At 41.0% G+C, this 27795-nt stretch overlaps 1 protein-coding gene across 4 annotated transcripts in view; it reads right to left on the bottom strand.

The window, feature by feature from the left end:
* Window positions 1-514: 514 nt before the first annotated feature.
* Window positions 515-27795, bottom strand: part of KAZN (kazrin, periplakin interacting protein) — a 294829-nt gene continuing 267548 nt past the window's right edge. For 3 of the 4 annotated variants that reach the window (XM_068240528.1, XM_068240529.1, XM_068240532.1), the window contains 3 exons: window positions 15853-16042; window positions 10508-10638; window positions 515-6369 (listed from right to left, as the gene is read on the bottom strand). In XM_068240528.1, the coding sequence (XP_068096629.1) occupies window positions 6202-6369; window positions 10508-10638; window positions 15853-16042 (489 nt within the window). In that variant the 3' untranslated portion in view covers window positions 515-6201. Of the gene's footprint in view, window positions 6370-10494; window positions 10639-15852; window positions 16043-27795 lie in introns of all 4 variants that reach the window. The other variant, XM_068240530.1, reaches the window with a different exon arrangement.

Below are 27795 nucleotides of genomic sequence, written 5' to 3'. Positions count from 1 at the left end.
CAGTGGATAGCGCTCTCTCCTTACAGCACTGAGTCCCTGGTTTGAAATCCAGTCAGGGCACTATCTGCACAGAGTTTGTATGTGTTCTCCTTGTGTATGTGTGGGTTTCCTCCGGGCAATCAGGTTTCCTCACACATCCCAAAAACATACAGATAAGGTAATTGGCTTCCCCATAAAATTGGCCATAGACTACGTTGGGACATAGGACTGTGGTAGGGATTAGCTTGTGAGCTCCTTTGACAGTGACAAGTCTACCGGTATATATACTCTTTAAAGCGCTGCGGAAGATGTCTGCGCTATATAAATACTAAATAACAATAATAAATACAAAAAAAAGTGTTATTCCACAAACAAAAAGAGCACATTCTAAAATAGTTAACTTAATCATCTCTTTAGTCAATTAAATTCATTTAATCCAAGTCCTTTTTTTAATGATTTTTGTGCTGACATTTATGTGCACGTACATCTCTTTCGCTCAACACTCATCCATGCTTCAATAAAATCACAGACAATCTTCAATATTTTAAAATAAGCTTTATTTTTGTTTTGCCTCCATGCCTTTAGAATTGACCCACTTCGGCGTGGGTATGATAAAACTAATGATACCATCATTTAATCTATGTATATTTCACTCTCTTAAATAGATCCATCTTCTTAGTTAACATCTCTTTTTAGAATTATTTCCTAGCATGTAATGAAAAATACTAAACCATGAGCTTTCTTAAAAAAATAAAACACAGGGGGAAAAGCTATATAAAACGTTTCATCTAGACACTGAAACTGCCTGTAAGCAGTTTCTTAGCTAGACGGATCCCTTTAAAAAGCGTTTAATGTTGAGGAGTATAGTCTCCCATAAACAGTTGAAGCAGCCATATCTATAAAGTCAAAAGAAACTAACAACATTTCAGCTCAATTCACAAGAATCCAGTGTCATCATCATGATGTGCTGTTGCAGTGATGTCACTAGGTCCTAGCGAATTGGGCTGTGTTTCATAAGAAAATGGTCTAAAGACAAAATGGCTGTTCCACTATATACAGAAGGCAGGTACTCTAAGCCACTGTTTCCCAGTGATCACGCACACATCATATTAACAAGAAACAATATTTATCATTTTAAGACTATATATCCCTTTCAAATAGGGTGCACTAAGTTCAAAAATACCATCTAACATTATCAAATCTTACAGTTTTCGGAGGTTGACATTCAGTTGGTTTTCAAAAACAGAGAAAGCAAAAAACAAAACAAAAAAATCCGCAGCATTTTGTACCCCACTTTCCTAAACATTAAAATGGTAAGAAAAATAAAGGTGACTGGTCACAAGCAACTCAACCAGTCAGAAAAAAATAACAGTAAATTACAGTTACTCACACAGAGAATTTTGAGCTATATTTGTTAGAGTTCAAAGCAAAGTATTTATTTTTCGTTGACTGCAACCAGATCCTCTTTTTTTCTAGGCAATGTACTGGAAACAACTGGAGAATGAGGTTGCTAAGGACAACAAAAACAATGCTTCCTTTGGACATTTAAAAAGATAAGGCCTTTTGAATACAAATAAAAATGCCCAAAGACCTCTTTTATGCTACTGCCAGCCAAGACTGCATGGCCTACAATGACTGATATTTAATGCAGAACACAGGATGTCAACAGAAACAGGGAGATATTTAACAAGACAGGTGCATGGGAAACATGGGAGCGTTTTGCCGGCGATTTCAGCAAAAATGCTCAAGCTCTGGCGCTTTTTAAAGCGCTAGTGCAATAATATCCTATGGGCCGTTCTCACATGGGCGATTTGAGTTAATAGCCGGCGATTAACGCAAATCGCCAAATGCAAATTTGTAGCCTGCACCATTTTCAGACGATTTCCCGGCGATCGAGTTTCAGTGCAATAGAAGCGCTAAACGCGATCGCTAAAAAATGGCAAGTGTGAATGCGTTCAACGCAAAAAATCGCCATAGCAAAACGCTAGCAAAAGCGATAGCATTTTGCTAATCTGAATGGGGCCTTAGTATGATTTGCTATGTGTCATCAAAGCGTTCCTTGAACATTCAGTTGTTAAATGAAATAACTATCCAGACTGGTTGCTTTTTGTTCCAGCTTCCTTTGTACCTGTCTTGAAAATCAATCACCCCACAGACTGCTTTTGTTTTGATTTGTGCAAAATGCGTTTACTCCAAGTTCTCTGTGGATCTGTAAGGATGAAAAAAAACTACAACAAAAAGACCTCTAAAAACAGAAGGTTTACAGTTTTCTTCATATTTTTATGATCTCGTGCTAAGTGAAAATGTTAGGGTTCCCATTAACAGTACAATATTTCCATCAGATGCGATCATACGATTAGATATACGGGATTGAAAGCAATCGGAAGGTAATTATCGATTGTTCCCATAAATGGGCCAATTAGGGTACTTTCTCAATTCTGATCGACAATATTTTCTATTCCAACCAACAACCATAGAATTATTTTACACCAATTTTATCCCCATACTGTCTGGCTTTCTGTACAATTTGATCATTAAAATCTGATCAAAGGATCGCACCTGAGGAAAATATTGCACTGTTAATGGGTACCCTTAGGTTACATCTATTGAAAGGTCTGCACTGCCCCTAGCAACCATATTCAAACAGAGTTGGTTAGATGTGGGAAGGAAGTATATGGTAGCGAATGACAAAGCAGGTGTTGATAAATCTGGCCTAGAATTATTTATATATTGAGTATGGTAACAGTAAAATTGGACACAAACACTTTACAATCTAGTGCAGGTTTGTTAATGCTTCTGTAGCAGAGAACATGGTTGTAAGCAAGCTTTAGGTGAATTACTGAAAAGTGTGTAAAAGGTGTTACAACTCAATAGAAAAGCTGAAAGACAAAACCAGGGCAAACTCTCAAATGCACAAGAACGGAGCCTGAACTTGGTTGGAAGAAGTGAAAAAATGAAGCGCACAGTATTCATGAGGATTCCTTATTAGGCCTGTAAAATAACTGTGTGGCCAGTGAGTTGAGTGCCAAATGCATTTTTAAAGTGGTCAAGGCAGCCATTTTGTGAGTAAAGAAAATGAAGGACAGCAGTGCAAGAAGCAAAGTGCAGAATTTGCAAAAGGCAGATCTAATTGGAGTGGCTTCTGATTAGGTACTATGGGTACTGCACCAAATGTTACTGAATAAGCTTGTATAAGCTAACTACAAACCAGTCAGCTTATGTGTACTTACTCATCCGGACTTATCGATATGTGAAGGAAACATTGCCTCAGACCTGCTTATGGCTGCTGCCTAAAACATGTTGCATTGCTTAGGACCACCAATGGATTTTGGTGTTTTGAGTTTTGGGAATACAGAATTACATTTGTTGTCACAATCTTATGTGAAAAGAATTCTCATAATTGGGGAGTCGTGGGGTGTGTGTGTGTCTGTGGAGTTAGGAAAGGGCAAGGGTTAGAAAAGAGTTAAAGATTAGGATAAGGCATGTGCCAGGAGTAAAGGGTTGGGACAAGCATATCCAGTTGAAAGTTAGGGATAAGTCAAATGATAGAGTTAGGTGAAGTCTATTTCAGCATCAACAAGGTGTTGTACTTACAAAAAATGGCATCTAAAGTTTTTGCGCCAAAACAATGTATAGCAAAATGGCTGCCACAACACATTAACAGGTATGCATATGAACTTGTACAATGAGGCATTAAAAGCCCACAGTAACCAATCAGAATGCATCGGTCAAAGAGGGGTCATATGAGATCACTGCTTTTTGTCTTTTTTAAAATTTACTTTAATAATTATGCATTTAATACACCTTCTGCTATGTCTTTATATGCATGGTAAAACTATAAAACTGCACAGTAATAAATATTAATGAACACCAAACTAAATCAACATACATGAATGAATTAAACTTAAACACTGAGGTCGGACATGGTTAAGTGTTACAAGCTGGAAGACGTAACCAAGTGAATGTTAAAACAATGTAAGCTATTGGAGCGATTTTGGTTGAGCTGCATTAAAAATGGGCCTGAGCCCAGGCGATCTCTGTGGTGCTGAAGGGGAGGGGACAGCAACGTCCATACATATGATATAAACATACCTTCATCCTCTAGGAAAAATAGAACTTCAACATTTACTTTATAATTTAGATATAACAACTTTTGTGCATTTATGCAAATAAATAAAAAATATAAAACACAAAGGAAAGAAATGGAAAAACAAAGACTTTGTCTGGCAGGCATTAAAAGGTTGAAGTGCATCCATTTCTCACACTCTAAAGGCAGCCATTTTGGTTGCCGAGCAAGTGCTCCCACAAATGTAACAATTTACTGGGAATGACTAACAGGTTTGTTGTAGAGGTGGCGTGTTTCCACCTCAGTTCCTGTGCTCTGGTCAGCAGCTTGCCAGACAGCGAAAACTCAGGTGATGACAGATGGGTCATAGGTCTCAATCAAAAATGGCTGCTGCTCAGAAGGCTAAATAACAAGCACATTTCCTTGAGGTTAAGTGAGCTAGACACAAGTAAACCCCAGTACATCAATCAGTGTGTGATGCAACAAAATGCAGTTAGCACATCCTACCATTGGTCTCTGTCCCACAGGTTAGCCTGCTCCATCTACCAATTTCAGAAGTAGTACAATTTTCCCCACCTTGTTAAATGTTACACACTCCCTGTGAGCACACAGTTAATAAAGGATGCTTATAGAATTAACTTTCTATCCCAAATTTTTGTAGCCATCCCATGATTTCTAAGTCTTGGCATCACTATTTCACCACATCTTCCAATGTGCATTCTGCATTTCCTACAATTATGCCATGACTCTCATGGCAATTCTTGCTATCTGACCAAAGACACTGAGACGGGGATTGTGTTTGCATATTTAAAGGTGAATGTAAACATATTAACTAAAACTGCACAAATGCATAAGTGCAGGCGAATAAATTTATTGTAATATAAAAAAATGGTTGAAAGTCAGTGGAAAATCAAAACCACTGACACTCAAAAATGTACTTGAAGCCACAACTTGTTAGCACTGCAAGACTGTGTGGAATAAAGGCCATACAGTGATGGGTGTGATGAAATGCTGACAACATTACAGGTTGCACTATCATGAGACCACTTGAAAAGGATTCTGGGACTGGCCAAGTTGTCTCAGCCTTCCGTTACTCAGAAGAACTATGCAAACTGATACTATAAAGATAGCTTTATTTTCTGAATTGGCCACATTGTGGGCAGCACGGTGGTGTAGTGGTTATTACTCTCGCCTTGCAGCGCTGGGTCGCCAAATCAAATCTCAACCAGAGCACTATCTGCACAAACTTTGTAGGTTCTCCCCATGTCTGCATGGGTTTCCTCCGGGCACTTTGTTTTCCTCCCACATCCCGAAAACATACAGAAAAGTTAGTTGGCTTCCCTCTAAATTGGCCCTAGACTAGGATACATACACTACACAATACATACATGTGACTATGGTAGGGATTAGACTGTGAGCCCCTCAGAGTCAGTTAAGTGACCAGACAATATACTCTGTACAGCGCTGTGGAAGATGTCAGTGCTATATAAATTCTAAATAACTAAATAACAAACTGGGATGTGTCAACTGCATTTTGGTTTGCCAGAGACACTAATGCGTGTGATGGGATGGATGTGTGCGTTGCTGCACGTAGCCTTTTAAACTTTACCCATGAAAGTTTCTTCAACTTTTCTGAATTAAGATTTCTTATATAATTTGTATTTTCTGTACAAAGCGCTGGCACACCCCTGTAACAGGATCATTTCACTTGAAACATCTTAAAATACAGAATGTGTCACATCATGGGCTCATGAAAACAGCGGTCAGGACAAGACACTACAAGCACAAAGTGCACATGGTTTTTCCTCTTGTTATTTACAAATACACAGCAGTTTTTCAAGTTTCAAAAAAAGGAGGGGGAGGAAAAAAACAACAAAATAAACCTAAAACAAAAATCCAGTAAAGACAATTTTTACAATACGCCAGCATCGCTAAACAGACAATTAACATTTTTACACACATTTCGTCCTCTATTATGTACAGCAATTACAAAATCGGCGATGCGTCAATTAAAAAAAAAAAAGAAAAGAAAAAAAAAAAGACTCCCAAAGACCCGACATATTAAAAGGCTCACTTGACTTGTTTCATGATTCTGTAAACGGGTATGTACACCCTCTCACAGCTACACACATGGAATAATCCTGCTCCAGGCCCAATCACCAGTCCGCATCCTCCTCTATGTAATAGTCAGGGGTTGTACCATCAAACAGACCAGGGTCTAAGGACTTCCGCTGCTTCCCCCTGGCAAAAACTCTTGAGATGGAGCCGAAACCCATCTTCTCCTTCTTTTTCTTCCTCTTCTGGTCTTCAAGATCTTCTAAAGACTAAAAGGAGAATAAAATGGGGAAAAAAAATAACAGTTGTAATAAAGAAACTAAACAAAAGGAAATTTCCAGTGATTGTATTCATATCCGTTTTATGTATTTATCAGGTTTGTACTAAAAATTATATATTTTTTTAATCAGATAAATATAAAATATCAAAACAAAATAGTGATACTTGATGAGAGTTCCACCTGCTATGAATGCCACATTTTGTTGCAGTGCAGGAAATATAAGTAAATGTAGTAAACAACAGACTACGGCTTAGTAGTTATTAGAAGTGTTGGTGTTCAAATTCAGCATATAGAATTCGTAACACCCAAATACTCCTGAAGACCACAATTCCACACCAATTTAGCGCCCAACAAGTGAACAGGGTGAGGGGGAGTTCACTATTCGGACCTCACGTGACTCCGATGACTCCTGAAGGAGGAAGTATGGAGTCATGTGCAACGCAAATAAGTGAACTGCCCTAGACCCTGTCTGCTTGTTCTGTACCGAAATGGTGCTGAAGTGTGTTGTTCGGGAGTATTCGGTGATCAAAATTCGATATTGGTAAGAAACCTAGAGACCTTTCTCATCGCTTGTTTACTGTACAAATAAATTGACTCTTCCTTCTGCTCAGAAACCATTGCTAGGTGAAAACAACGGAGAAACATAACAAAAAAAGTCCTTAAGATTTGTTTGCAATATGTGAGGTTTCTGATTAAAAAAAAAATGTTTTACATTTTATATATCCATGATAAACACAAATAAAACAGATACGTTTGAATAAAGCACTGCAAATTCCCTTTAAAAAGTATTTCCGCTTTTGCAACCACAGTCACTCTTGCGTGCTAATAACACACTGTTGTTGAAGTAGCTAACCCCTTATACTGAATGCCAGTCACCTGGCTGCTATGCTGGACCTTTGGGCTTAGGTTGTCTCATAATCACACACCCAACCAACATGCAGCCTGTGGAGTCTGAACATCTGATCTTCATACTTGTCGTAGGCCAGTGACTCCCTATCAGAGACCAGCACAGAAGCCTGGGGAGAAGTTACTGCTGTTCTGTTGAGATATTGGAGGGCATAGTCTACTGCTCCTCTGCTAGGCCTCCTTAGATGTAAGCATATGTTCCCCGCCGGTGAGTTGGGCGCAGGGTGAGCTGAATGATGACTCACCCCACTGCTGCTCAAATTCCCAATACTATTCGTAGCAACTCAGAGGCAGAAGTAATTCAGAGTCCGGTGATCACCAAAAACCTGAAATACTCATGCACTGGGGAAAGCACTATAACGGCGCCCAAGTCAGGTGCTACGCGGCCTGCGCTTAAAAGCACATACTTTGCTCCTTGGCATACAGAGTGCCTGGTATTGGAACTGTTGTCATGAAGTGCAATATGGGACAAAGCACTGTGTGTATAATTTCATATGAAAGAAAATCAGAACCCCCCCCCCCCCAAAAAAAAAAAAACCTTTTGCTACATACTGTGCAAAATATTTTAATTAGGTTTGCTTTATTCCTCGAGATTGATCAAATAGGAAGGATGGTTACACTTAAAACATATTTTAGGGTACAGACAAAGATTTAAACTCAGATTTGAGTTAATGAGATTTTTTTGTAAGGCTTATGCACTTAGCATCTCAAAGCATTGTGCTGTTACCTAGATACTGAACTTGCACGTTCCTCTACCTCGCTTTGTCAAAACACAAGGAAGAGTGTAGTGTAATCTAGCCATGGACAGCTTTGTTGTTCTTCATACCAATCCATATATCATGATTCACATACTCAAGTTTAATTCATTATGTCAGAGAAAGCGGAAATCTAATGCCTGGTACACGCCATGCAATTTCCTGTCAGATCGGTGGACCAAATCCATAATTTCCAATAGGTCTGATCTGATTTCTGACGTTTTCTGGTCCATTTTCTGATCAATTCTATGCAAAATACAACTTAGATCGGAAATAAGATAGGACCGGTCGTAAATTATCGATTCAACCCTTTTAACAGATGGGAAACTGCATTGTGTGTACCAGACAAATCTGTAAACACCAGAAATATTGGTCAGTTATGCCACTACCACATCCAATGGACCAATAGGAAAGTTTGAAAGATGTAAAAAATAGAAAGTTTAAAAGTGTAATTTACTTTTTTTGTCAGCAGCTTAAATCGCTGGAATTAGGTGCGGTTCACATTTAGCAGGAAAAACTGTCCGTCCGGCATGTTTCGCCAAACGGACCACAAGTTTGGGGAGGCTGCAATAATTCCAGAGCGATATACGTATTGCACTGACCTCCGGCTAACAGAGTGGATCAAAAACTGATGCCAAATAAAAACTGATAAATTTCACGGAACAGTTTTTGATCTGTCTAGTGCAGGCATGGGCAAACTTGGCCCTCCAGCTGTTAAGGAACTACAAGTCCCACAATGCATTTGCCTTTATGAGTAATGACTAACTGTAAGACTCCTGCAATGCATTGTGGGACTTGTAGTTCCTTAACAGCTGGAGGGCCAAGTTTGCCCATGCCTAGTCTAGTGTGAACCGGGCCTTACTCTATTGAGCAGAGTTTTTACAGGTACTCACTAATCATTTGACAAAATGAATCTCAGCAAAACTGTACCTGGACTCTACCTGTCATGGACAGACATTTCCAGGATACAGCTTGTTATGGCTTTCAAAGAGTTTAAAACAGCTTCAAGCTTGAAAAAATAGTGCAACTGCCCACCTCTCCCCCCCCCCCCCTTCCTTTTAAGACCTTCCAAATGGGAATTCAAATTATCAGAATGAGGGGCCGAGCGAGCATGTGGTTTCATTATTGCTCATTGCCAATATGTGCATTTAGGGAGGGTCAATGAGATGCAAATAATTTCGAGTTGATGCATCGTTATGCATTTTTTGTACGCAAATGAATGCAGCCCAACATAAACCAATCAAATCCTGCTGAGGTAATATTCGATTGGTCCATTGTTAAATTGTATTAATTTGCATACAACATTTGCATAATCCTGTATCAACTCAAAATAATTTGCATCTCATTGACCATCCCCATCTGCAAACACCTGTAACCAGGAAGTGCTCTCCTGCACACTTCCTTGCTTACACCAATGTACCAGTGAAGATCTTAGCAACTGCCATTCAGGAAATGCTTTTAAAATCCAAGAAAACAATGAGAATCCCCCCTGAGGATATGGACTAGTCTAAAACCTGTTGGTTCTGTCAGATTTTAAAGGCTTACTTTTTATGCAATAGTGATCCTTTCATTTTCATTTATTTTTAATCATGTTTATTACCCCAATGCTGCTGTATGTGCAACTTTATCTATTGTTGCTGCATTATTTATTAGCGATTTGATACAGTACCATGCTATGGGAGTGATTCTCAAGCACTGGGTTTGCCCGCTTTTTCTTCATCCTCATCATTCTGATAAAGTATACCCCTTTCCTGATTATTTTTAGATTAAAAGGGAGTTGTTTTTAGTGGATTTTTGATTGATTTAATATCTTATCTACTGAAAAGGTCTAATGCTAGGCACACACTATACAAATTGTTAATATTAAATCTACCTGCTAATCTATTAAATATATTCTGAGTTGTATGCTTACCTTAATCGTGTATGGGAAGCTTATGCACCTATGCTTTAACCAGGGGATTCAGAGTTCTGGCTTAAATGGCTTGTTGTAACTCAGTTTTATTAATATTGTTACAATGATTATTCACATGACTAAAATTTATGTCCCAATTGCCAAGAAAGTGATATTTATTACTTCCCTGGTAAACATTTCATCTGACACTAATACGACCTGGAGTTTTATCTCTTCATCAGTCTGCAATACCCAGGATACATGTGCGGTTTACCTCCCTGCAGCCGATTCCCCTGACAGCACCGAGCAAGCAATTCATCAGCACGATTTCTTATTCACACACATATACATTTTCCTCACTTCCATATGTCAAGTCAAATTCCTGGGCTTTGTAACCAGGAAACAGCACAGACCAATCTGCCTGTAATGGAACACAACCGTTTACCCATCATGCTCTCCTGCTTCAGTCTTTTCAGTCAGGCATGCAGCTCACACACTGACAGCAGCGGATAAACAGGGAATCAGGAATAGAGAGAAAAAGAGGAATAAAAAGGAGACCTACACTACCGTCTTACATTGCAGAGGGAATGCGTTCGGTGCCTCGGTGAGTTGATATCACTAGGTGTTGACGACCTGTCGCCCTCTGCGGCGGATGCGTCAGATATGATTGAGGGTTGCCGAGAATGGCAAGGACTTACCCTGACACCTAAAAGAGAAAATGTGAAGAAATAATGTATTATACACTGAACAGCAGTCCACAAAACTGTAAACTGACTCCATCTTACAAAGTCAGGCTGAAAGAAGGAACAGGAAGCCATCTTGTGTTCCTGCAAATTTGCTCTCTCAAATGTATTACACCTAATATAAAATTTGTCAAAGGAATGATATTAATTGCTTGAAACACAACTATACACTGACCTGATAAATCAACATGTGCAAAGGTCTACAGGTTTTACTTTATTATTATTATTATTATGGCTAAAATTACACGACTTTCCCTGGTCTGGGTCCAATTTCACAGGTAGATAGGTTCCTTCCCACACTGTCCAGAAGCCTTCCTGCTACAAACCCTTTAACAATGGCCATGCCAAACTCTGTTACATCCCACAGAAGGGATGGTAATAGCAACTCGGTTGCACTCCTTTGAGAATGTAATGCAGGAGGGAGGGAAAAAGGCAGTTCATACTCACGAGAGGGAGAAGACTGAAACCCAGTCAAGTCACATACCAGAAGGCAATGTCCTGTAGAACACAGATCCTCTAGCCTTATCAAAAGTATTGTTCAGATTCAGGCTTAAGTCAAATTTATCCCAATTATCATCTTTTCACTTAGGACCGGATAGCTGCAATGTCAGACATGTATTTCTGTGTTATTTTAGATCCTGAGATGACTGGAAGCATCACAGCATTCCCCCTGCTTGTCCATCACATTCAGCAGCCACCAGAATGGTGCTTTCCTCACTTTTTACAACTGATCTAACCCTAGGGTATATCTCCAAATGAGGCTGTGATTGGCCAATGTGTGGAAAATAAAGTTTTATAATACTATTAATAAACACCACTAGAGAGACCGCTAATGTGGATGTTATGTGGAATGCTGAGATCAGAATGATCAGCATTGGTCCCCCCATTCAAGCTGTCCTTGTGGCAGAATCCATATTGTCAACCAATTGCTTCTATTATTCAACTGTAAACCTATGGGTGGGCCTTCGACAATAAATAAGCTTCTAGCTGTCTGATTTCTTCTGTGTTAATCCACCAGTTGCCCACAGCATGTTGGGCAATCGGTGGCTAAGCTGGCAATGAAGCAGCTAACCAGAGACTTTATCTTGCACTGAAATTCCATCTTTGTATTTAGATTATAAGAAAGAGCTGAAAGTGTAATTACATTGGTCACTGGGAACGGGTGACTTTTGCTACCCTTCCAATTGCTGTAGACCCCAACACAGGCCACTCAAGTTTCACCACCACAGACTTCAACAGTGTTTTAGTATTTAGGACATTCTGTATTAGATGATCCCATACAATTTTGGAATGTGTGGATTTCACTCTGGAACATCAATGAGGTCATGCCCTAATGTGCAATGACATATACATACATTCACTTCTAATTTAACCAAAGGGTGCAGGCCAATCACGTTCAGCTTGGTGAAATGTCATTGTGTCCTGCTGCATAAAGATTAAATATCAATGGAATAAAGAAGCATATTCTAAACAATGAAAAACATCTTAAGTCCATTATTTCTTCACCACCAAATTTTACAGTTGGCTCTATGGATGCAGACATATTGTTACTGTTGTATTTCCTATGTATCAGTCCAGCTCATCCCTCTGGTAAATGCATTTTGGCTGCTCCAGAGTCCAGTGATGGTCAGCTGATGATTGCCAAGTGATTTTATGGTTTCATGCAGCTGATGGCTCATGAAGTCTATGATGAAGTTCTTGTGCTGATGCTGCTTTTCAAGAGGTAGTCGGGAAAAAGACGTGGCAAATGAGGACACGTAAACCCTTGGTGGTCCCATTCGGTAAGCTTGTGTGGCCTACAACTTCATAGTTTTAAGGAACTTGCCTGATCTTGAAGTTTCCGCCGAGGCCCGGGCGGAATGCATCACTTCCGGGTCTCAGTGCTTGTTCCCCACTGATGACCTCACTGCTGAAACCCAAACCGCACGTTGATAGGCGGAGGACGCGTTCGCAATACGCCCTCCGCAAATGTAAACAATAGTCAGCTCACTCCGGTCAGATGACAGCATGGTGTCAGCAGATGTTACAGCTGACAACTAGGTAGGCTGAACGCTGTGCGATTGGATGTGCGGAGTGTGAAAGTTTGATTGGTTGAAAGTTGTATTTAAACCAGCAGAGTGCTCCCAGTCATCGCCCGTGATAAGCATAGCTTTGGCTAGTTGCTGGGTGTGCGCTCACTTATTGATATTACTGGATCTTGATCTTTGGCTTGTATTGACGATTCCGGTCTGCTGTGATTAACCCTTGCCTTGTTTCCTTGATAACCCTTGCCTGCAGCCTGGACTGACCTCTGCCTTGTTTCCTGGATAACCCTTGCCTGCTGCTTGGACTGACCTCTGCCTTGTTTCCTGGATAACCCTTGCCTGCTGCTTGGACTGACCTCTGCCTTGTTTCTTGGATAACCTTGCATGTGATCCTTGCATGAACTCTTTCCTTGCCTGGAGCCTTCACTGCCTAGTGAATAACGTTGCATGTGGACTTGCATGAACACTCTCAAATTTGCCTAGATCCCTAACTGCCGGATCCTCATACATCAGTCATTACTGGCAATCGACGCAGAGGGCCTCATACTCCTGAATCAAGGTAATTGCCCTGTGTGATACTTATGAACTATTTGAACTGTGTTACTAGCCTTAGTAGGGTCCTAGCAGGTTGCTGTTCTCTCTACCTCAATTTGTATGCCTTGCACGTTAACCTCCTTAGCGGTAACCCCGTGCCATGGTCGGGGTGGAAAACCAAAGCTCAGAGCGGTAACCCCGACCTGCACATGGGGTAGCCGCCAGAGGCTCTATGCAGAGCAATGTGCACAGTGGGAGCGTTTCTACATACCTCCCGGGGATCCCGACGTCAGACGCCATTCTTCTTCCTCTCCTTCGGATCTCACTTCCTCCGGGTGAGATCACCGGCTGTCGTCATGACGACAGCCGGCAATCTAACTTTAGGATTGCAGCGCCACCAGGAGGATGGAGGGCAAACTGCTACGCTGGAGACCAGGGAGGTGAAAGATTGCTGGGGATTGTGCAGACTCTGCTGGTATGATTTTTTTCATGATTTCATGGTCTAAAAGCACATGAAAAAATTGTACCGCTTTTAGACCCTAAAATCAGAAGGAATCATACCGCCAGGGGGGTTAAGACCTGGGAGTTACCGAAATCAGGAGACATATTTAGTGTCCTGTTCAAGCAGAGGGGTGTGTCTATAGGTGAAGACGTGGGCCGAGCTCAGAGCTACGGCACTGGATTGGGGCATAAAGACTGATTGGGAACATAACCTGTCAGGCCTTACAACAGTTAAGCTGTTATCCCTAGATATTCTCAGTTCTGACAACGGAACTGAGAGATCACCAACTAAGATCTAGAAAGAGGAAAATTTGATAAGGTTGTTTTGCTAGAAACAGAGCATCCTATGACAGTCCACTCTTCAGTTCAAACCACAGTAGTACAAATGTTTGTCTATGTAGATTGCATGGGCATGTGCTTCACCTACAAGTAACTAATATGTCTGAAACAGTCAAAATCACACTCAGATGCAGCTTGAAAAATGGTGTTACATAAAGGCTGGTTAGCAAGGATCTGTTTAATGTGATTGGACTATGCATTCTGTAAAGCTACTTCTGTTTTAGTATTCATCTATCACACACCCTCACAATAATTAGATCAGCAACAGTCCCCCTTTTTATGACAGAAGGAAAATTGTTGTATTATCATCCTGTAGATTCAGACAGCTCCCTCTTCCACTACTGTGGAGCTTGGCTATCCAGGATATACCTTCCTGTTATAAAGCATTGAAGCAGGACAGTGAGTGGGAAGCCCAACTATGCCTTCATCCCACAGGGCCAAGAGAAGTGGAGGGTGACGGGCAGTCTATGCCACACCTCCATCCCATAAGGCCTAAGAAAGTGAAAGGTGAGTGGCAGGCAGTGCCACACCTTCCTCCCATAAACTATTGTGCAAGAATTTGACACATCTCAAATTTCATACAGAAAAATCCAATGTAGAAGCACAATACTCATAATGCACTTAATTTAAAAGGTGAATTTGTGGCAAAAATATTACCTAAACTAAGGCTGACACGTATTTAAACACTAATATTAAACCAACCACACAATACAGGACCCATTAATCTGAACACTACCATTTTAGGGTTATGAAGTGCCTCAACTCTGCATAACAGCTGGCTGGTAAAGAAGCTGAAAGCTACCACAGATTTAATTCAAACTCCTGAAAACAACAGAGAATACCATCAAATCCAGGAGTTCTGGTTAGACCTTGATAAAACAGTTTGCAAAATGAGAAAACAAGTATCATCAAAGTCAAATCAGTGTATTATAAAGTAAAGTTGGAAGCTGACTGCTAAAGTGGATTTATTGCTGGCTGCAATCTTAAAGTCCAAATAGTTTGTGCATATCAATTGCATACAGTGCATGTGCATAGGAGACACATCCCATGATGAGTGGTCAGCGGGGCACAGGATGCCAATGGACACATGCCTACTACTCTTACGTGAACTTTTATCTGTGGAGCAGCATGTTCTCTTCTATGGGGAGGATGAGCAGAGGAGCTCCATTGCTGGACACAATACAGTAACACCAGCATTGACCATTATAGATCCAGCATGACAGATCCCTAATGATGTTGGGGGGCACCCCTGCTCACACTAGATTTTCACCTCAGATAATCCGGAATGGTCACTTCAGCCAACGACAGCTTCATCACAATGCCAAAGCAATACAATAGCAGCTAAAATACAAACAACAGAATAAGCAGTTTATACAGTGAAGGAGGGGGGGAGGAGGGGGTAGCCTTGATTCATTACAGGCAACATAGAGCATGAATAACCAGAGAGGACACTGTTTAGCAGTCTTTCTAAGCAGATTATAACCCGGAGAGAAAAGGTTTGTGAAAGTGAACTACAGTAACTGAATTCAATCATTGCATTTAAGAAAATGAACAATTCCACCTTTATGTTTATTTAGTAAATGGAGCATGAAGATCTGTTCAGAATATTCTTCCTCTGGGAACTTGGCAGCCTTTCCGTTGCCAACATGTGCACTTAATTAGGTGGAAGCCATCTAACGCTCTTAATAAAAATGTCTCTTGTTTGTTGGAAAGTTTAGGTCATGACTAATAGCTTGGATACCTCTAAAGATCACGGCCGATCAATACTTGGAAACTCACCTTGCCGGTCTGCGGTATGCTGAGGGTGTCCGTGGTAAAGCGTTTGCTGGCTCTGACGGATGGCTGCAGTAAGTGGGAGGTCGGCGTGCATTACCCACTCCTGGTTCCCATTCATCACCGTTTCACCTGGCATGGCAAGGGAATGTCGCTTGGGGACATCTTTTGTTAGTGTCACTAAGGACTGCTTGGCCTGAAAGCAAAGAAAACACACCTGTTGATCAAATTGAAAAACTAATTTAAAGGATGAGCTACTTATAATATAAATATGCCAAGTCAACTGCTTCACAAACAATAAAACGCCTGTAATGTATTACTGATTACTGATTCCCATGAGGGAATCTGGCCACACATCCTTCTATTTAGCAGTGATGTAGCACTGCACCGGGCTATCAGCGCCCCATGTCTCTACCTGCTGCCTCAGAACCTTCTACTGCTGTATGAGGCAACAATACTTTCATACCTGGAATGTTTTCTATATCTTATCATAGATATGCAATGCTATGACAAAAGGCAGTAGGTATAATACTCAGGGACTTGAGGAGGCAGAAATAGGGAAGCAGTCTCACCAACAGGAAACAGAGTAAAGAGGAGTGCATGTTAACAATAGCCAGAATCAGTAATGCATTATAATTGCATTATTATTCAGGAGACATTTGGGGTTGATTTTGCATATTTATGCTGCAAATACACATATCCTTTAAAAAGGAGTAAGAAAGCAAAATTAAAGAGTTTGTCATCACAAAAAAACTAAATGATTATTAGGTCTAGCATTACATTAAGCACACAACTATATTTGACAACATGCTTAAAACTGAAATACCAGAACCAAAAAGCACTTGCTAAAGAAAGGAAAAAAGAAAAAAAAAAGAGAAACTGTTTAAACACAATAAAAGGGAGTAGCAAGATATGTTACTAAGCAGAGACATTAATAAGAAGAAAGAGTCTAAATGAAATGTTTAGTGTAAAATCACAACCTACATGGCTGGAGGTGTCGTCCTGTGCTGAAATGACACCTGAACTGAGAGGGATAATGGAGGCTGCCATATTTATTTCCTTTTAAACAATAACAGTTGCCTGGTTGTCCTGCTGATCCCTTCAGCTGCAGTAGTATCTGGATCACACACCTGAAACAAGCATGCAGCTTGCAATTGAAGTCCGACTAGATTAAGTCGGACTTCATTCAGAAACATCTGATCTGCATCGGCATGCTTGCTCTGGGTTTAAGGTTAAAAGTATTAGAGTCAGTGGATCAGTTAGGCAGCCTGGCAATGGCAACAGGTAGTGTTTAAAAGGTAATAAATATGGCAGCCTCCATCCCTCTCACTTCAGGTGTCCTTGAAAACAGTAAGCCATGTGCCCCTTGTGACTTCGCTCACTACAGCAGCCAATGTAGAAGCCAACAGAAAGATCCTTCTTTTTAACTTACCATTCTCTATACATCTATTATATATCTATACAATATTTCACACCAGTCTAACTGAAATCCTTTCAGATTCAGCTTTCTAACTACCAAGCAGACTACAGAAGTGTATGAATATTGGACAATCCTGTGTACACTGCCATTCATGGAACCAAAGCCACTAAAGCATGGCATAAACACACTGATAACTGCCCGATTCTGCAGAGAATGGATTACACCCTGATTGATGCACCATACGGCACCAATCATAATAAAGCAGAAGTCTGGTGAAAAATGCATTTAAATATTTTTCTGGCTATCTTTGTACCATTTGATGAAGAAACAAACTATATTTCTGAGATGCCCGAAAAATTATTGCTGCTCCCAATTACAACATTGTTGATTAACAAACTGTACAAAAGCAGCTGGACATACATTAGTTGGCAAAGTGATAGTAAACGGCTGGGAAATGTAACAAAACCCTGCATAGCCACACAGACCACTATGGCTACAATATTGTTTCGAGCTGCAAAGCATTATGGGAAGTTTGATAACTTCTGAACATTCAAGTGTACCTGGATTCAGGAACTTCGCTAACTCGCTATGTAGTGAACCATTTGACTAGCTAAGTTTAGTTCTGCTTCAAGTAGAATGATTAAAAATGATGGTTCCTAGTGATTTTCTGCCTCACTTTCCATGATACACTCCATCTGCAAGACTCTTAATGTGTTTCGGCTCACAAGTTTATGACCTGCACATGTCACAGATGTGAGAATGGTTTTAAATACTTCATGGCTTGCCTGCACTAGAGAAGGAACTATTACCTGTGGAAAGTGGATTTACACAGTGCAAGTATGAAAGCCTGGCCCAAAGTGTTCACTTTCACTGGAATGTGGGGATTTCCCACGTACAACCAGCTGTTCCTCAGACACTGCAGAAAGTCCCACAGGCTGCCTACAATCACAGCTGCCAACTGAGAAGATTTATGCCTGTTCTCTCCAACTCCTTAAAAGTCAAGACATTTTTTCCTGCCCTTTTAAACTTGGCTAAACTTGAATCCACATTGAATATGGGCAATACAGGTATGTAGAACAATACTCTCTTCCATTAAAATATGGCATATTTACAATATAAGCTACACTGCAAACACATTTATAAAAGAAATATACAAAACATTTTTGGTGTTACAAGGTCTAGCCCTATCTCCACTAAATTGCTGTGGCTCTGAAAATGTTGAACCGATAAGACAGCCTAAGCTTCCTAGTCATGTGTTAGCAATCTTCTTCTTTCCTTTCAGCCCTGTAGCAAGGATGGAACAGAGGTGCCAATAACAGGATAAAACTGTTAAATGTTTAAAGGGACTCCGAGCAGTGCAGAAACTATGGAAAGATGCATATCATTTTAAAGCTCTCTTTCTCCTCTTTCCAATCATATATAAACCGCTGCCCTATGCCTTTTAGTTTTCGCTATTTTCGCGATTGAAATTGCAAGATTGAAAATAAAGAAAACTAAAAGGCGTAGGGCAACGATTTAGGTGTCGCCAGAAAGAGGAGAAAGAGAGCTTTAAAATGATATCCATCTTTCCATAGTTGCATTGTATTACACAGGCCGACTTTTTCTGCTGAATGGAGCTGCTGACACTGGGGAAAGTGTCGTCCTGTGTAATACAAGTAACTATGGAAAGATGGATATCATTTTAAAGCTCTCTTTCTCCTCTTTCTTAACACCTAAATCGTCGCTCTATGCCTTTTAGTTTTCTTTACTTTCGCGATTGAAATCGCGGTCGCTGCAATTTCAATCGCGAAAATACCGAAAACTAAAAGACGTAGGGCGGTGGTTTATATATCATTGGAAAGAGGAGAAAGAGAGCTTTAAAATAATATGCATCTTTCCATAGTTTCTGCACTGCTCGGAGTCCCTTTAAAAGAGGAGGTAGTGGTGGACTTACCTCCCCAGTAAGTACATACCGAATTGGTTGATTTAATTGTCAACAATGAAATGTATTTATAAACTGCACAATGCAACGTGTTTCGGAGGATAAAACTGTCTATTAAATCAACCAAGTTGGTGTCTACTTACTGGGGAGGAAAGTCCTCCACTATCTCCTCTTTTAAACATTTTTTAAACAATTTTATCCTATCATTGGCGCCTCTGTTCCATCCTTGCTACATTCTCGAGTCCACTGTCGGTGGAAGGATGTCACCCTTTGTCTCCTATTTACAGAAAGCCACTTCTTAACCTGATTGGGGTCAGGTCCTAATGCTCCCCACCCATCTTTACAGCAGTGGCCTTTGAGGTAACTCACACTTGTGAGTATAACAGCACACATTTTTATCTCCACACCCTGGTTATACTACATGATATTGAGCTGTTAATGTCCCTTTCTGTTTTCCTACTACAAGTGTTCCTTTCAGCCCTGTTTGCCCATATCGAGGTGCATGAGACAGTGAGAAAAACCTGAAATCAGGGAAGTAACATCCTTAGTGCTCAGGCTAATTAAACATGGTAACATCAGAATACACCCTACAAGGAAATAGAGTTCAGGTTAAGGTGCGTACACACGTCTGATTTTTCCAAACGACCGGTCGTTCAGACCGAACGTTTGGACGTCAAATCGGGCGTGTGTACAAACAATCGTTCAATTGATAAGACTGATTTTGTCCGATCCGCCAAGCGGATCTATCAAAACCAGCGTTATCAGCTGAACGACCGTTTGTACACACGCCTAATTTGATGTCTGAACAACTGGTCGCTTGGAAAAATCAGACGTGTGCATGTACCTTATAAGTTGGCTAACAAAGCGTCACAGCAACTGTAACTGATTGGTGATTCCTAATAAGAAGACTATGTTTGCCTACACATGGTAGATAAATGCTGTTCCAAAACAAACGACTCTGGAACTAGTGGCCACAATTCACGAAGATCATGATGGAGATAAGGCAAGAGAAAACTTACCACCACACAGTGAGAGAGTTATCTTATCTCTTCATTCCTTAAGTTACCGCCTCTGTAGTTATTTTCTGTAGTTATTTTCACATGCAGTTAATTAACAACCTGTCTTTAACTTTAGAATTTTGGAGTTATTTTAAGGATTGAAGAGTTAACTTAAAGACAGAAGAGTTAACTTTAGGTTTGCCTGAGGTAAAATGTTTCCTGAATACTACATGCCTCATCACCATGGTGATAACTCTAGAAACGTTATTAAAGACAGGAGATAAGCTTAGTGAATTGAGGTCAGATAACTGTCCATAATAAAACTGCCCAATGACCTTAGAAGTTGTCAGCTCATAGTGATTTTCAACGCATACAAACGTATAGACCAGGCATGGGCAAACTTGGCCTTCCAGCTGTTAAAAGTCCCACAATGCACTTGCCTTTATGAGTCATGACTGTGGCTGTAAGACTCATGCATGCATTGTGGGATTTGTAGTTCCTTAACAGCAGGAGGCCCAAGTTTGCCCATGCCTGGTATAGACATTGATAGATTGCAAATGATTACATGCTCAGTTGGGATGGAGTCAAAGTGAAAATGGTATCCGAGAAACAATTTACACAGACAGCCAAAATCTGTAAGTGTAAAGTGTGGATATATTCTGTCCAGAATGCTTGTTTGGAGATCCCCATATACTATGTGTATGCAGTTTAAACTAAAATACTGGTCATAGGTATACAGTATCAGCAAATTGTAAAAACAGAACGCGCACTCTGCCTCATAAACCAAGGAGTTAACAGTCTCACAGTTAGTTGCCACTAATTTCCTCAAACAGGGCTCCGTTAGAGACAAACTGTTATCCAGAATGCTTGGCTCCTTAATCCAGGGCAATCACGTCAACATGCAAAATAAAAAAGGGCATATAGCGTATAACTGCGTTCATAAGTTGCTCCGCCACCAAAGATTATCAGATTGTGCAAACATTAATCAATCACCTTCCAATCACCAGTGCCAGGACACCCCCCCCCCAATGTGCCCGCACTCAGCCTAAAAAAGCCTCCTAAATCTCCGGAGGTGGGATTGAGAGTATATGGGGGTTAAATGAACAATCCTCATTGCCTCACTCACTAACAAGCGCCAACTAAAAAACGCTTATATAGTGTAAAACAGTAAATTTAATAAAAGCTGATAAAACGGATGTGCACTCACAAGTCAACGTTGGAAATAAGCATTAAGCACTGGTCCCCGGGAAACCATTCAGCAGACGCCGCCTCAGATCCCCGCCAGCTTGTTCACTCAAAGCGCCAAACTTCCTCCACCAGTCACGTGTGCTGTAGCTCCGCCCTATGCATTTCGTCAGTACTCTGGCTCATCAGGGGCTGACAGCGCACTGTAGACTGGCCGTTCAAATAGAAAAAAAACAACCCCCTCCCAGATTATACCTGAGCAGCAAAATAAACGTATGCAAAAGATAAAAACCAAACAGGAAAAAAACAAAGGGAAAAATAATACAGGAGCCTCTGCGGCGATCTCCCGGAGCGGTCTCCTTACAAAATCCGCCTCATCACTAGAATCATTGGGACATTTTACAGGGGGATCGTGTGCTGGGAGGGGTTTTACCCCCCAGACCTTCTTCTGTGTATAGAAAAACTTCTAATTTAAAAGATAGACTTGCCGCCAGTTGTGTGTCACCCCCCCAGGCAACTAAAAATGACAGGTTGGCAATCGGAGGGGTTCTTTCCCTGTAAGGGATGTAAATGCTGTCGGGAAGCTAAAGGGGTAAAATGAGGGAAATCACATCCACTGTGAATGGGAAATAGTTTAAAATTCTGAATTTTATTAATTGCTCAAGTACATATGTGATCTGGTGTGAATGCAACCTACAATATGTGGGCCACACCACCAGATCGCTGAAAGAACGTATTGGTGAGCACATAAACAACATTAAAAAAGGTTTTGAATTGCATAGTGTGTCTTTACACTGTAAAAATAAGCATAATGCTGATCCGGCGAAAATGTACTTTTGTGTTGTTGAAAAATTGGTGCCTTCTTGGAGGAGTTCAAATAAATTGCGGGAGGCATTTAAGAAAGAAACCAGGTGGATCTATGACTTAAAATCGGCAGCGCCACGGGGACTGAACATAGATCTGGACATCAATTCTTTTATTAACAATGGATGACATTGTAGCTCATAATTGGGTAAATACAGAGAGATAGAGGATATTTGTTTTATATTTAGAGGTATAATGGGCCATTTTATAACAAATTTAATCATTTGTAATTTATGAGATTGTATGTGTCCATATTGGACTGTGTATGGGTCTAGTGGTGGGATTCTAGTGATAGGAGTGACAGTGTATTAGATGAGGCGGATTTTGAAAGGAGACCGCTCTGGGAGATCGCCGTAGAGGCTCCTGTATTCTTTTTCCCTTCGTTTTGTCCTGTTTGGTTTTTATCTTCTGCATACGTTTATTTTGCTGCTCGGGTATAATCTGGGAGGGGTTTTGTTTTTTTCTATTTGAACGGCCAGTCTAGAGTGCGCTGTCAGCCCCTGATGAGCCAGAGTACTGACAAAATGCATAGGGCGGAGCTACAGCACATGTGACTGGTGGAGGAAGTTTGGCCCTTTGAGTGAACAAGCTGGCGGGGATCTGAGGCGGCGTCTGCTGAATGGTTTCCCGCGGACCAATGCGGTTTGCTTAATGCTTATTTACAACGTTGGCTTGTGGGTGCACATCTGTTTTATCAGCTTTTATTAAATTTACCGGTTTACACTATATAAGCGTTTTTTAGTTGCAGCGCTGTTTGGTGCTTGTTAGTGAATGAGGCAATGAGGATTGTTCGTTTAACCCCCATATACTCTCAATCCCACCTCCGGAGATTTAGGAGGTTCTTAGGGTGAGTGCGGGCACATTGGGGGGGTGTCCTGGCACTGGTGATTGGAAGGTGATTGATTACTGATTGCACAATCTGATCATCTTTGTTGGCGGAGCAACTTATGAACGCAGTTATGCACTATATGCCCTTTCTGTTTTATTTTGCATGTTGACGTGATTGCCCTGGATTAAGGAGCCAAGCATTCTGGATAACAGTTTGTCTCTAACGGAGCCCTGTTTGAGGACATTAGTGGCGACTAACTGTGAGACTTAACTCCTTGGTTTATGAGACAGAGTGCGCGTTCTGTTTTTACAATTTTCTGATACTAGTTTGCGCACAAACATTAAGAACGCGAACCACAGAGTGCATAACAATTACCAAAAGCGCACATTTTGTATCTATATAAAAGATATACAGTAGGTCAGTATTGCTTCCATGTTCCGAGGCTGAAATTTTATCATCGTTAGAAATTGTATTAAATTGTAACACACAGGTTGCTGTCCAAGTACTCCACTTACTGGACCTGTATTTTTAATTAATTGTGGAGTGATCACTGGAGCAGTTTTCTAGACTCTCCTCCGAACAGCCTTGTACACAGGTATGAGGTGTATCACCTGGTGGGGCTCGGGACCCGATCCCTTGGTGACATTACAGGGCTGAGGCTGTACAGACATGTTTTTAGGCTAGTGATGTGTTGTTGCTATGCATGGGGCGGAGTTGCGCAGGAGTTGGAGCTGCGCGGCAGTGACATCACAGGGTGGGTGGGGAGGACAATGCTATCGGCCGCAGCAATCCACCAGGCTGATCAAAGGAAAGACCCTGTAATGGAAAAACCCTGCAGACTTGTCTTGTGCTAGGCCGGAAGTAGAGAGGAGTTTAAAATCTGAGTAAACATGCAAATTAAGTTTTAAGTCCATGGATATCTCCATGCTTGCCGAAACGTAAATCTCATTTCTACTAGGGAGGGGCCTCATAATTCTGTGCTGATTTGAGAAGGGATCTTACAGTCTTGTCCTGTGATGGGTTCTCATAGTCTTGACTAGCTCGTGGCTCTGGGACACTAAAAACTGTGTCATACAAATGAGACCAAAGAAATATTACACCTATTTTTTTAGCTTTTACACTCAAAATAAAAATATGGGATTCTAAATAAAAAGAAAAAAAAAGTCATATTTAGGATTGTTACTATTGTTTGTGTCATCAGTTTATTTTCAGGTTTTCTTTAACTTTCGCATCAACATAATTGCTGGAAGACTTGAATCTACAAATAAAAATATAAAAAGCATACACAGCGCAAAAATCATTTTGTTTCACCTCTTCAATCATAGTTCAACACTAAATGAACTTGGCAGCCTCTTATAACACCAGCCACTGTTCTGAAGTGCTAATGAGAACGCACCACTGGGAATGATTTCATTTGAGCAAAGTGTTTAAAAAAGGAGCAACGTCTCCACCCCAGGGGGATATTTATCAAGACACTTTTTGGGGAGATCTTGTTTAGACGTGGTATTTACACTATCTCATTTGCCTTGACACAGAGTTTACAGCTTGTATGGAGAAAGGATGCCTGGTGCTGTGGAGGTCTGTGTAATTGCCCCCACTGGGGCTGTGAGACTCTGATCTAACCATTATCTTGTACATTTTAGTGAATTATTTCTGTCATTTGTGGCATTTTTATTCCTGATGTCCTGAAAAACAGTGACAGTTACAGACAAGCTCTCCACTAAATACACTCCTCATTCAGCTTCTGATGGATGTAAACCAGGTTTAGTATTCAAGAAACTGTAAAGGATTTTTAAAAACTCTTGTCTTATTACCAGTAATTACACAGAGGTATTTTTATAAATGTTTTAAACCGGTTGTATTTTTAACGTAAAAAAAAATGCAGGTGGACAAAGTACGGCTTCATCATCTCTTGGTTGCCTTTTAGATAGTGAAAGAGTACCTTTGGTAAAACTGATAGGCTCTGTCTAAATGATGGAGGGTTGGGGGGTTATTACATTTAAATACTTACCTGTCCTGGCATCCTCGCTCCAAGTTGGCGATAGCTCCATCTCTCTTTGGAAATGGGCCTGAGAGATTTTTTTCCCAAAATCCATGCGGAGGCTCTGACCATGCCCATCTGGGTTAACTCGACTTGCTCCAGCTTGGCAGCCATGGCCTAACCAGTGGCAGCCAGGCAGGGGGCAGGCTGCAGCAACGCAGGCAGACGTTTCCGAAGAGCTTCATCAATCTTTGGAAACATGGCCAAGACTGTACTGCTGAGGAGGGGGGCAGAGCGTCACCTGGGATCCGAACATGTCGGAGCAAGTATGTATTTAATGCTGATACCCAATTCCATCCTCATTAAACCACTTCACCACTGAGGGGTTTTACCCCCTGACCACCAGAGCAATTTTCACCTTTCAGCGCTCCTTCCATTCATTCGTCTATAACTTTATTATTACTTATCCCAATGAAATGAACTATATCTTGTTTTTTTCGCCACCAATTAGGCTTTCTTTAGGTGGGACATTATGCCAAGAATTATTTTATTCTAAATGTGTTTTAATGGGGAAATAGGAAAAAATGTGGGAAAAAATTATTTTTCAGTTTTCGGCCATTATAGTTTTTAAATAAAGCATGCTACTGTAATTAAAACCCATGAAATGTATTAACCCATTTGTCCCGGTTATAAAACCATTTAAATCATGTCCCTATCACAATGTTTGGCGACAATATTTTATTTGGAAATAAAGGTGCATTTTTTTCAGTTTTGCATCCATCCCTAATTACAAGCCCACAGTTTATAAAGTAACAATGCTATACCCTCTTGACATAAATATTTAAAAAGTTCAGTCCCTAAGGTAACTATGTTTTTTTTTTTATTGTATTTTTTTTTTTTTAATTACAAAAAAAAAATAAAAATTGGGGAGTGTGGGAGGTAATGAGTTAATTTATTGTGTAAATGTAATGTTTGTATATGTAAAATGCTTTTAGGGTGTAGTTTACTATTTGGCCACAAGATGGCCACAGAGTGTTTGTTTACATGCGACCTGTAAGCGTCTGGAAGGACGCTTACAGGAAGCAGTAGGAGGCTGGGAGACTCACAATGATCTTGCTGTTTCTGAAAGAAGCAGCAGATCATTGCGGGGGCTTAGATCAACGAACGGGAATGGATTTTCCCGTTCATTGATCTCCGGGCGAGCGGGCGGCGGCGTGCACGAGCGGCGGGAGCGCGGACAGCGGCGGTAGCGCGGAAGGTACGGATTTCTCCATCCCTGGTTTTTTAGGAGGGAAAAAAGGGGCGGAGAAATCCGTACGCGTGGGGGTAAAGTGGTTAAGACAGAGTTTATCATAACCGGCTGTAATTTTTTCAGCAGGTACTATTGAACATTGTTCAACTCTAGGAGGCCATAACAAATGCAAGCCCTTCCCAATCACGTAGCAGTTTTTCTCTCATCTGCCAAATCTTTAATGACACCACCACCCAAGCAATGCTAGACCATTTCCCTCCTCACCCGCCACATGGAAGCCATTACTTCGCTAGCTTATAGGCAAGTAACACATTTGTACAGCTCCTGGCCCTGAACTATCACCCGAGGGATCGAGTTGCGGTCCTTGTGGGTAACTGTAATTGGGCACCTTTAGCCACAGTTCATATTAGACAGATTTTTAAGACCACACTTATGTCGCTGTTACAGCCAAATGGATGGCAATGCAATTCACTGTCCGGAAAAATGCATGCAACAAAACGTTTTCAAATTGAAAAAACGATAGAACGCATAAATACTAGTTCATTGACATCACAGGTTTTAACCTGTCCTTTTTGAACCTATTAACTTAACTGTAAAAATTCAGCACAGCAGACCTACGTAAAGGAGTACTGTAGGTAAAAAAAAAAGTTAAACTTACCCGGGGCTTCTAATGGTCCCCCACAGACGTCCTGTGTCCGCGCAGCTACTTACCGATGCTCCAGTCCCCGCCTCCAGTTCACTTCCGGAATTTGCAACTTACACGGCCTCGCTATCGCTGACGTCACCAGGAGTGTATTGCGCAAGCCCAGTACGGTCTGCGCCTGCGCAGTACACGCCTGGTGATGTAAGCGGGAGCGAGGACACGGGCGTGCAGGCGCAGTGGTTTTCCGACTTTAAAGTCAGAAAATTACAGAAGTGAACCGGAGGCAGGGAACTGAGAATCGGTGAGTGGCTGCGCTGGGCACAAGACGTCTGCTAGGGACCATTAGAAGCCCCAGGTAAGTTCAACTCTTTTTCCCCTAATCCCCCTTCAGTAGTCCTTTAATTTTTACCTACTAATTACCTACCTAATTTTTATCCTTCTGTAAAAATTAAGGGCAGCAGATTCATTATGCTTAACATGCTGTAACATTGCAAGTTAAATCTTCTTACGAACATAAATAAAATGAGCACAACTTCATTATAGCGTGGGCATGCTACGTGCGCTACTGGCACTGTAGTGTATGTTCCTTCGCAACTGCGGATCCTGCTTAATACCGCGTGATAGTGACATATCGCTACCACAATACTTCACTAGCACGTCAATGTAGAAGTGGCCGCGCTAATGAAGCATTGCGGTCGTGATACGTCACTATTGCGAGACATTAGGAAGGATCGGCCTTGCTATGGAGCATGTGCTATGCTGCCCGTGCTATAATTAAGTCGCGCTAATTTAATTTGCTCACATAAGAAGATTAAACAGTGCGTTAAGCATAATACATTAACCTGAATGTATGAAC

Source organism: Hyperolius riggenbachi, chromosome 6 (assembly GCF_040937935.1).
Source record: "Hyperolius riggenbachi isolate aHypRig1 chromosome 6, aHypRig1.pri, whole genome shotgun sequence".
In the NCBI taxonomy this organism is placed as follows: domain Eukaryota; kingdom Metazoa; phylum Chordata; class Amphibia; order Anura; family Hyperoliidae; genus Hyperolius; species Hyperolius riggenbachi.
This window is presented reverse-complemented; position numbering and strand designations above follow the sequence as displayed.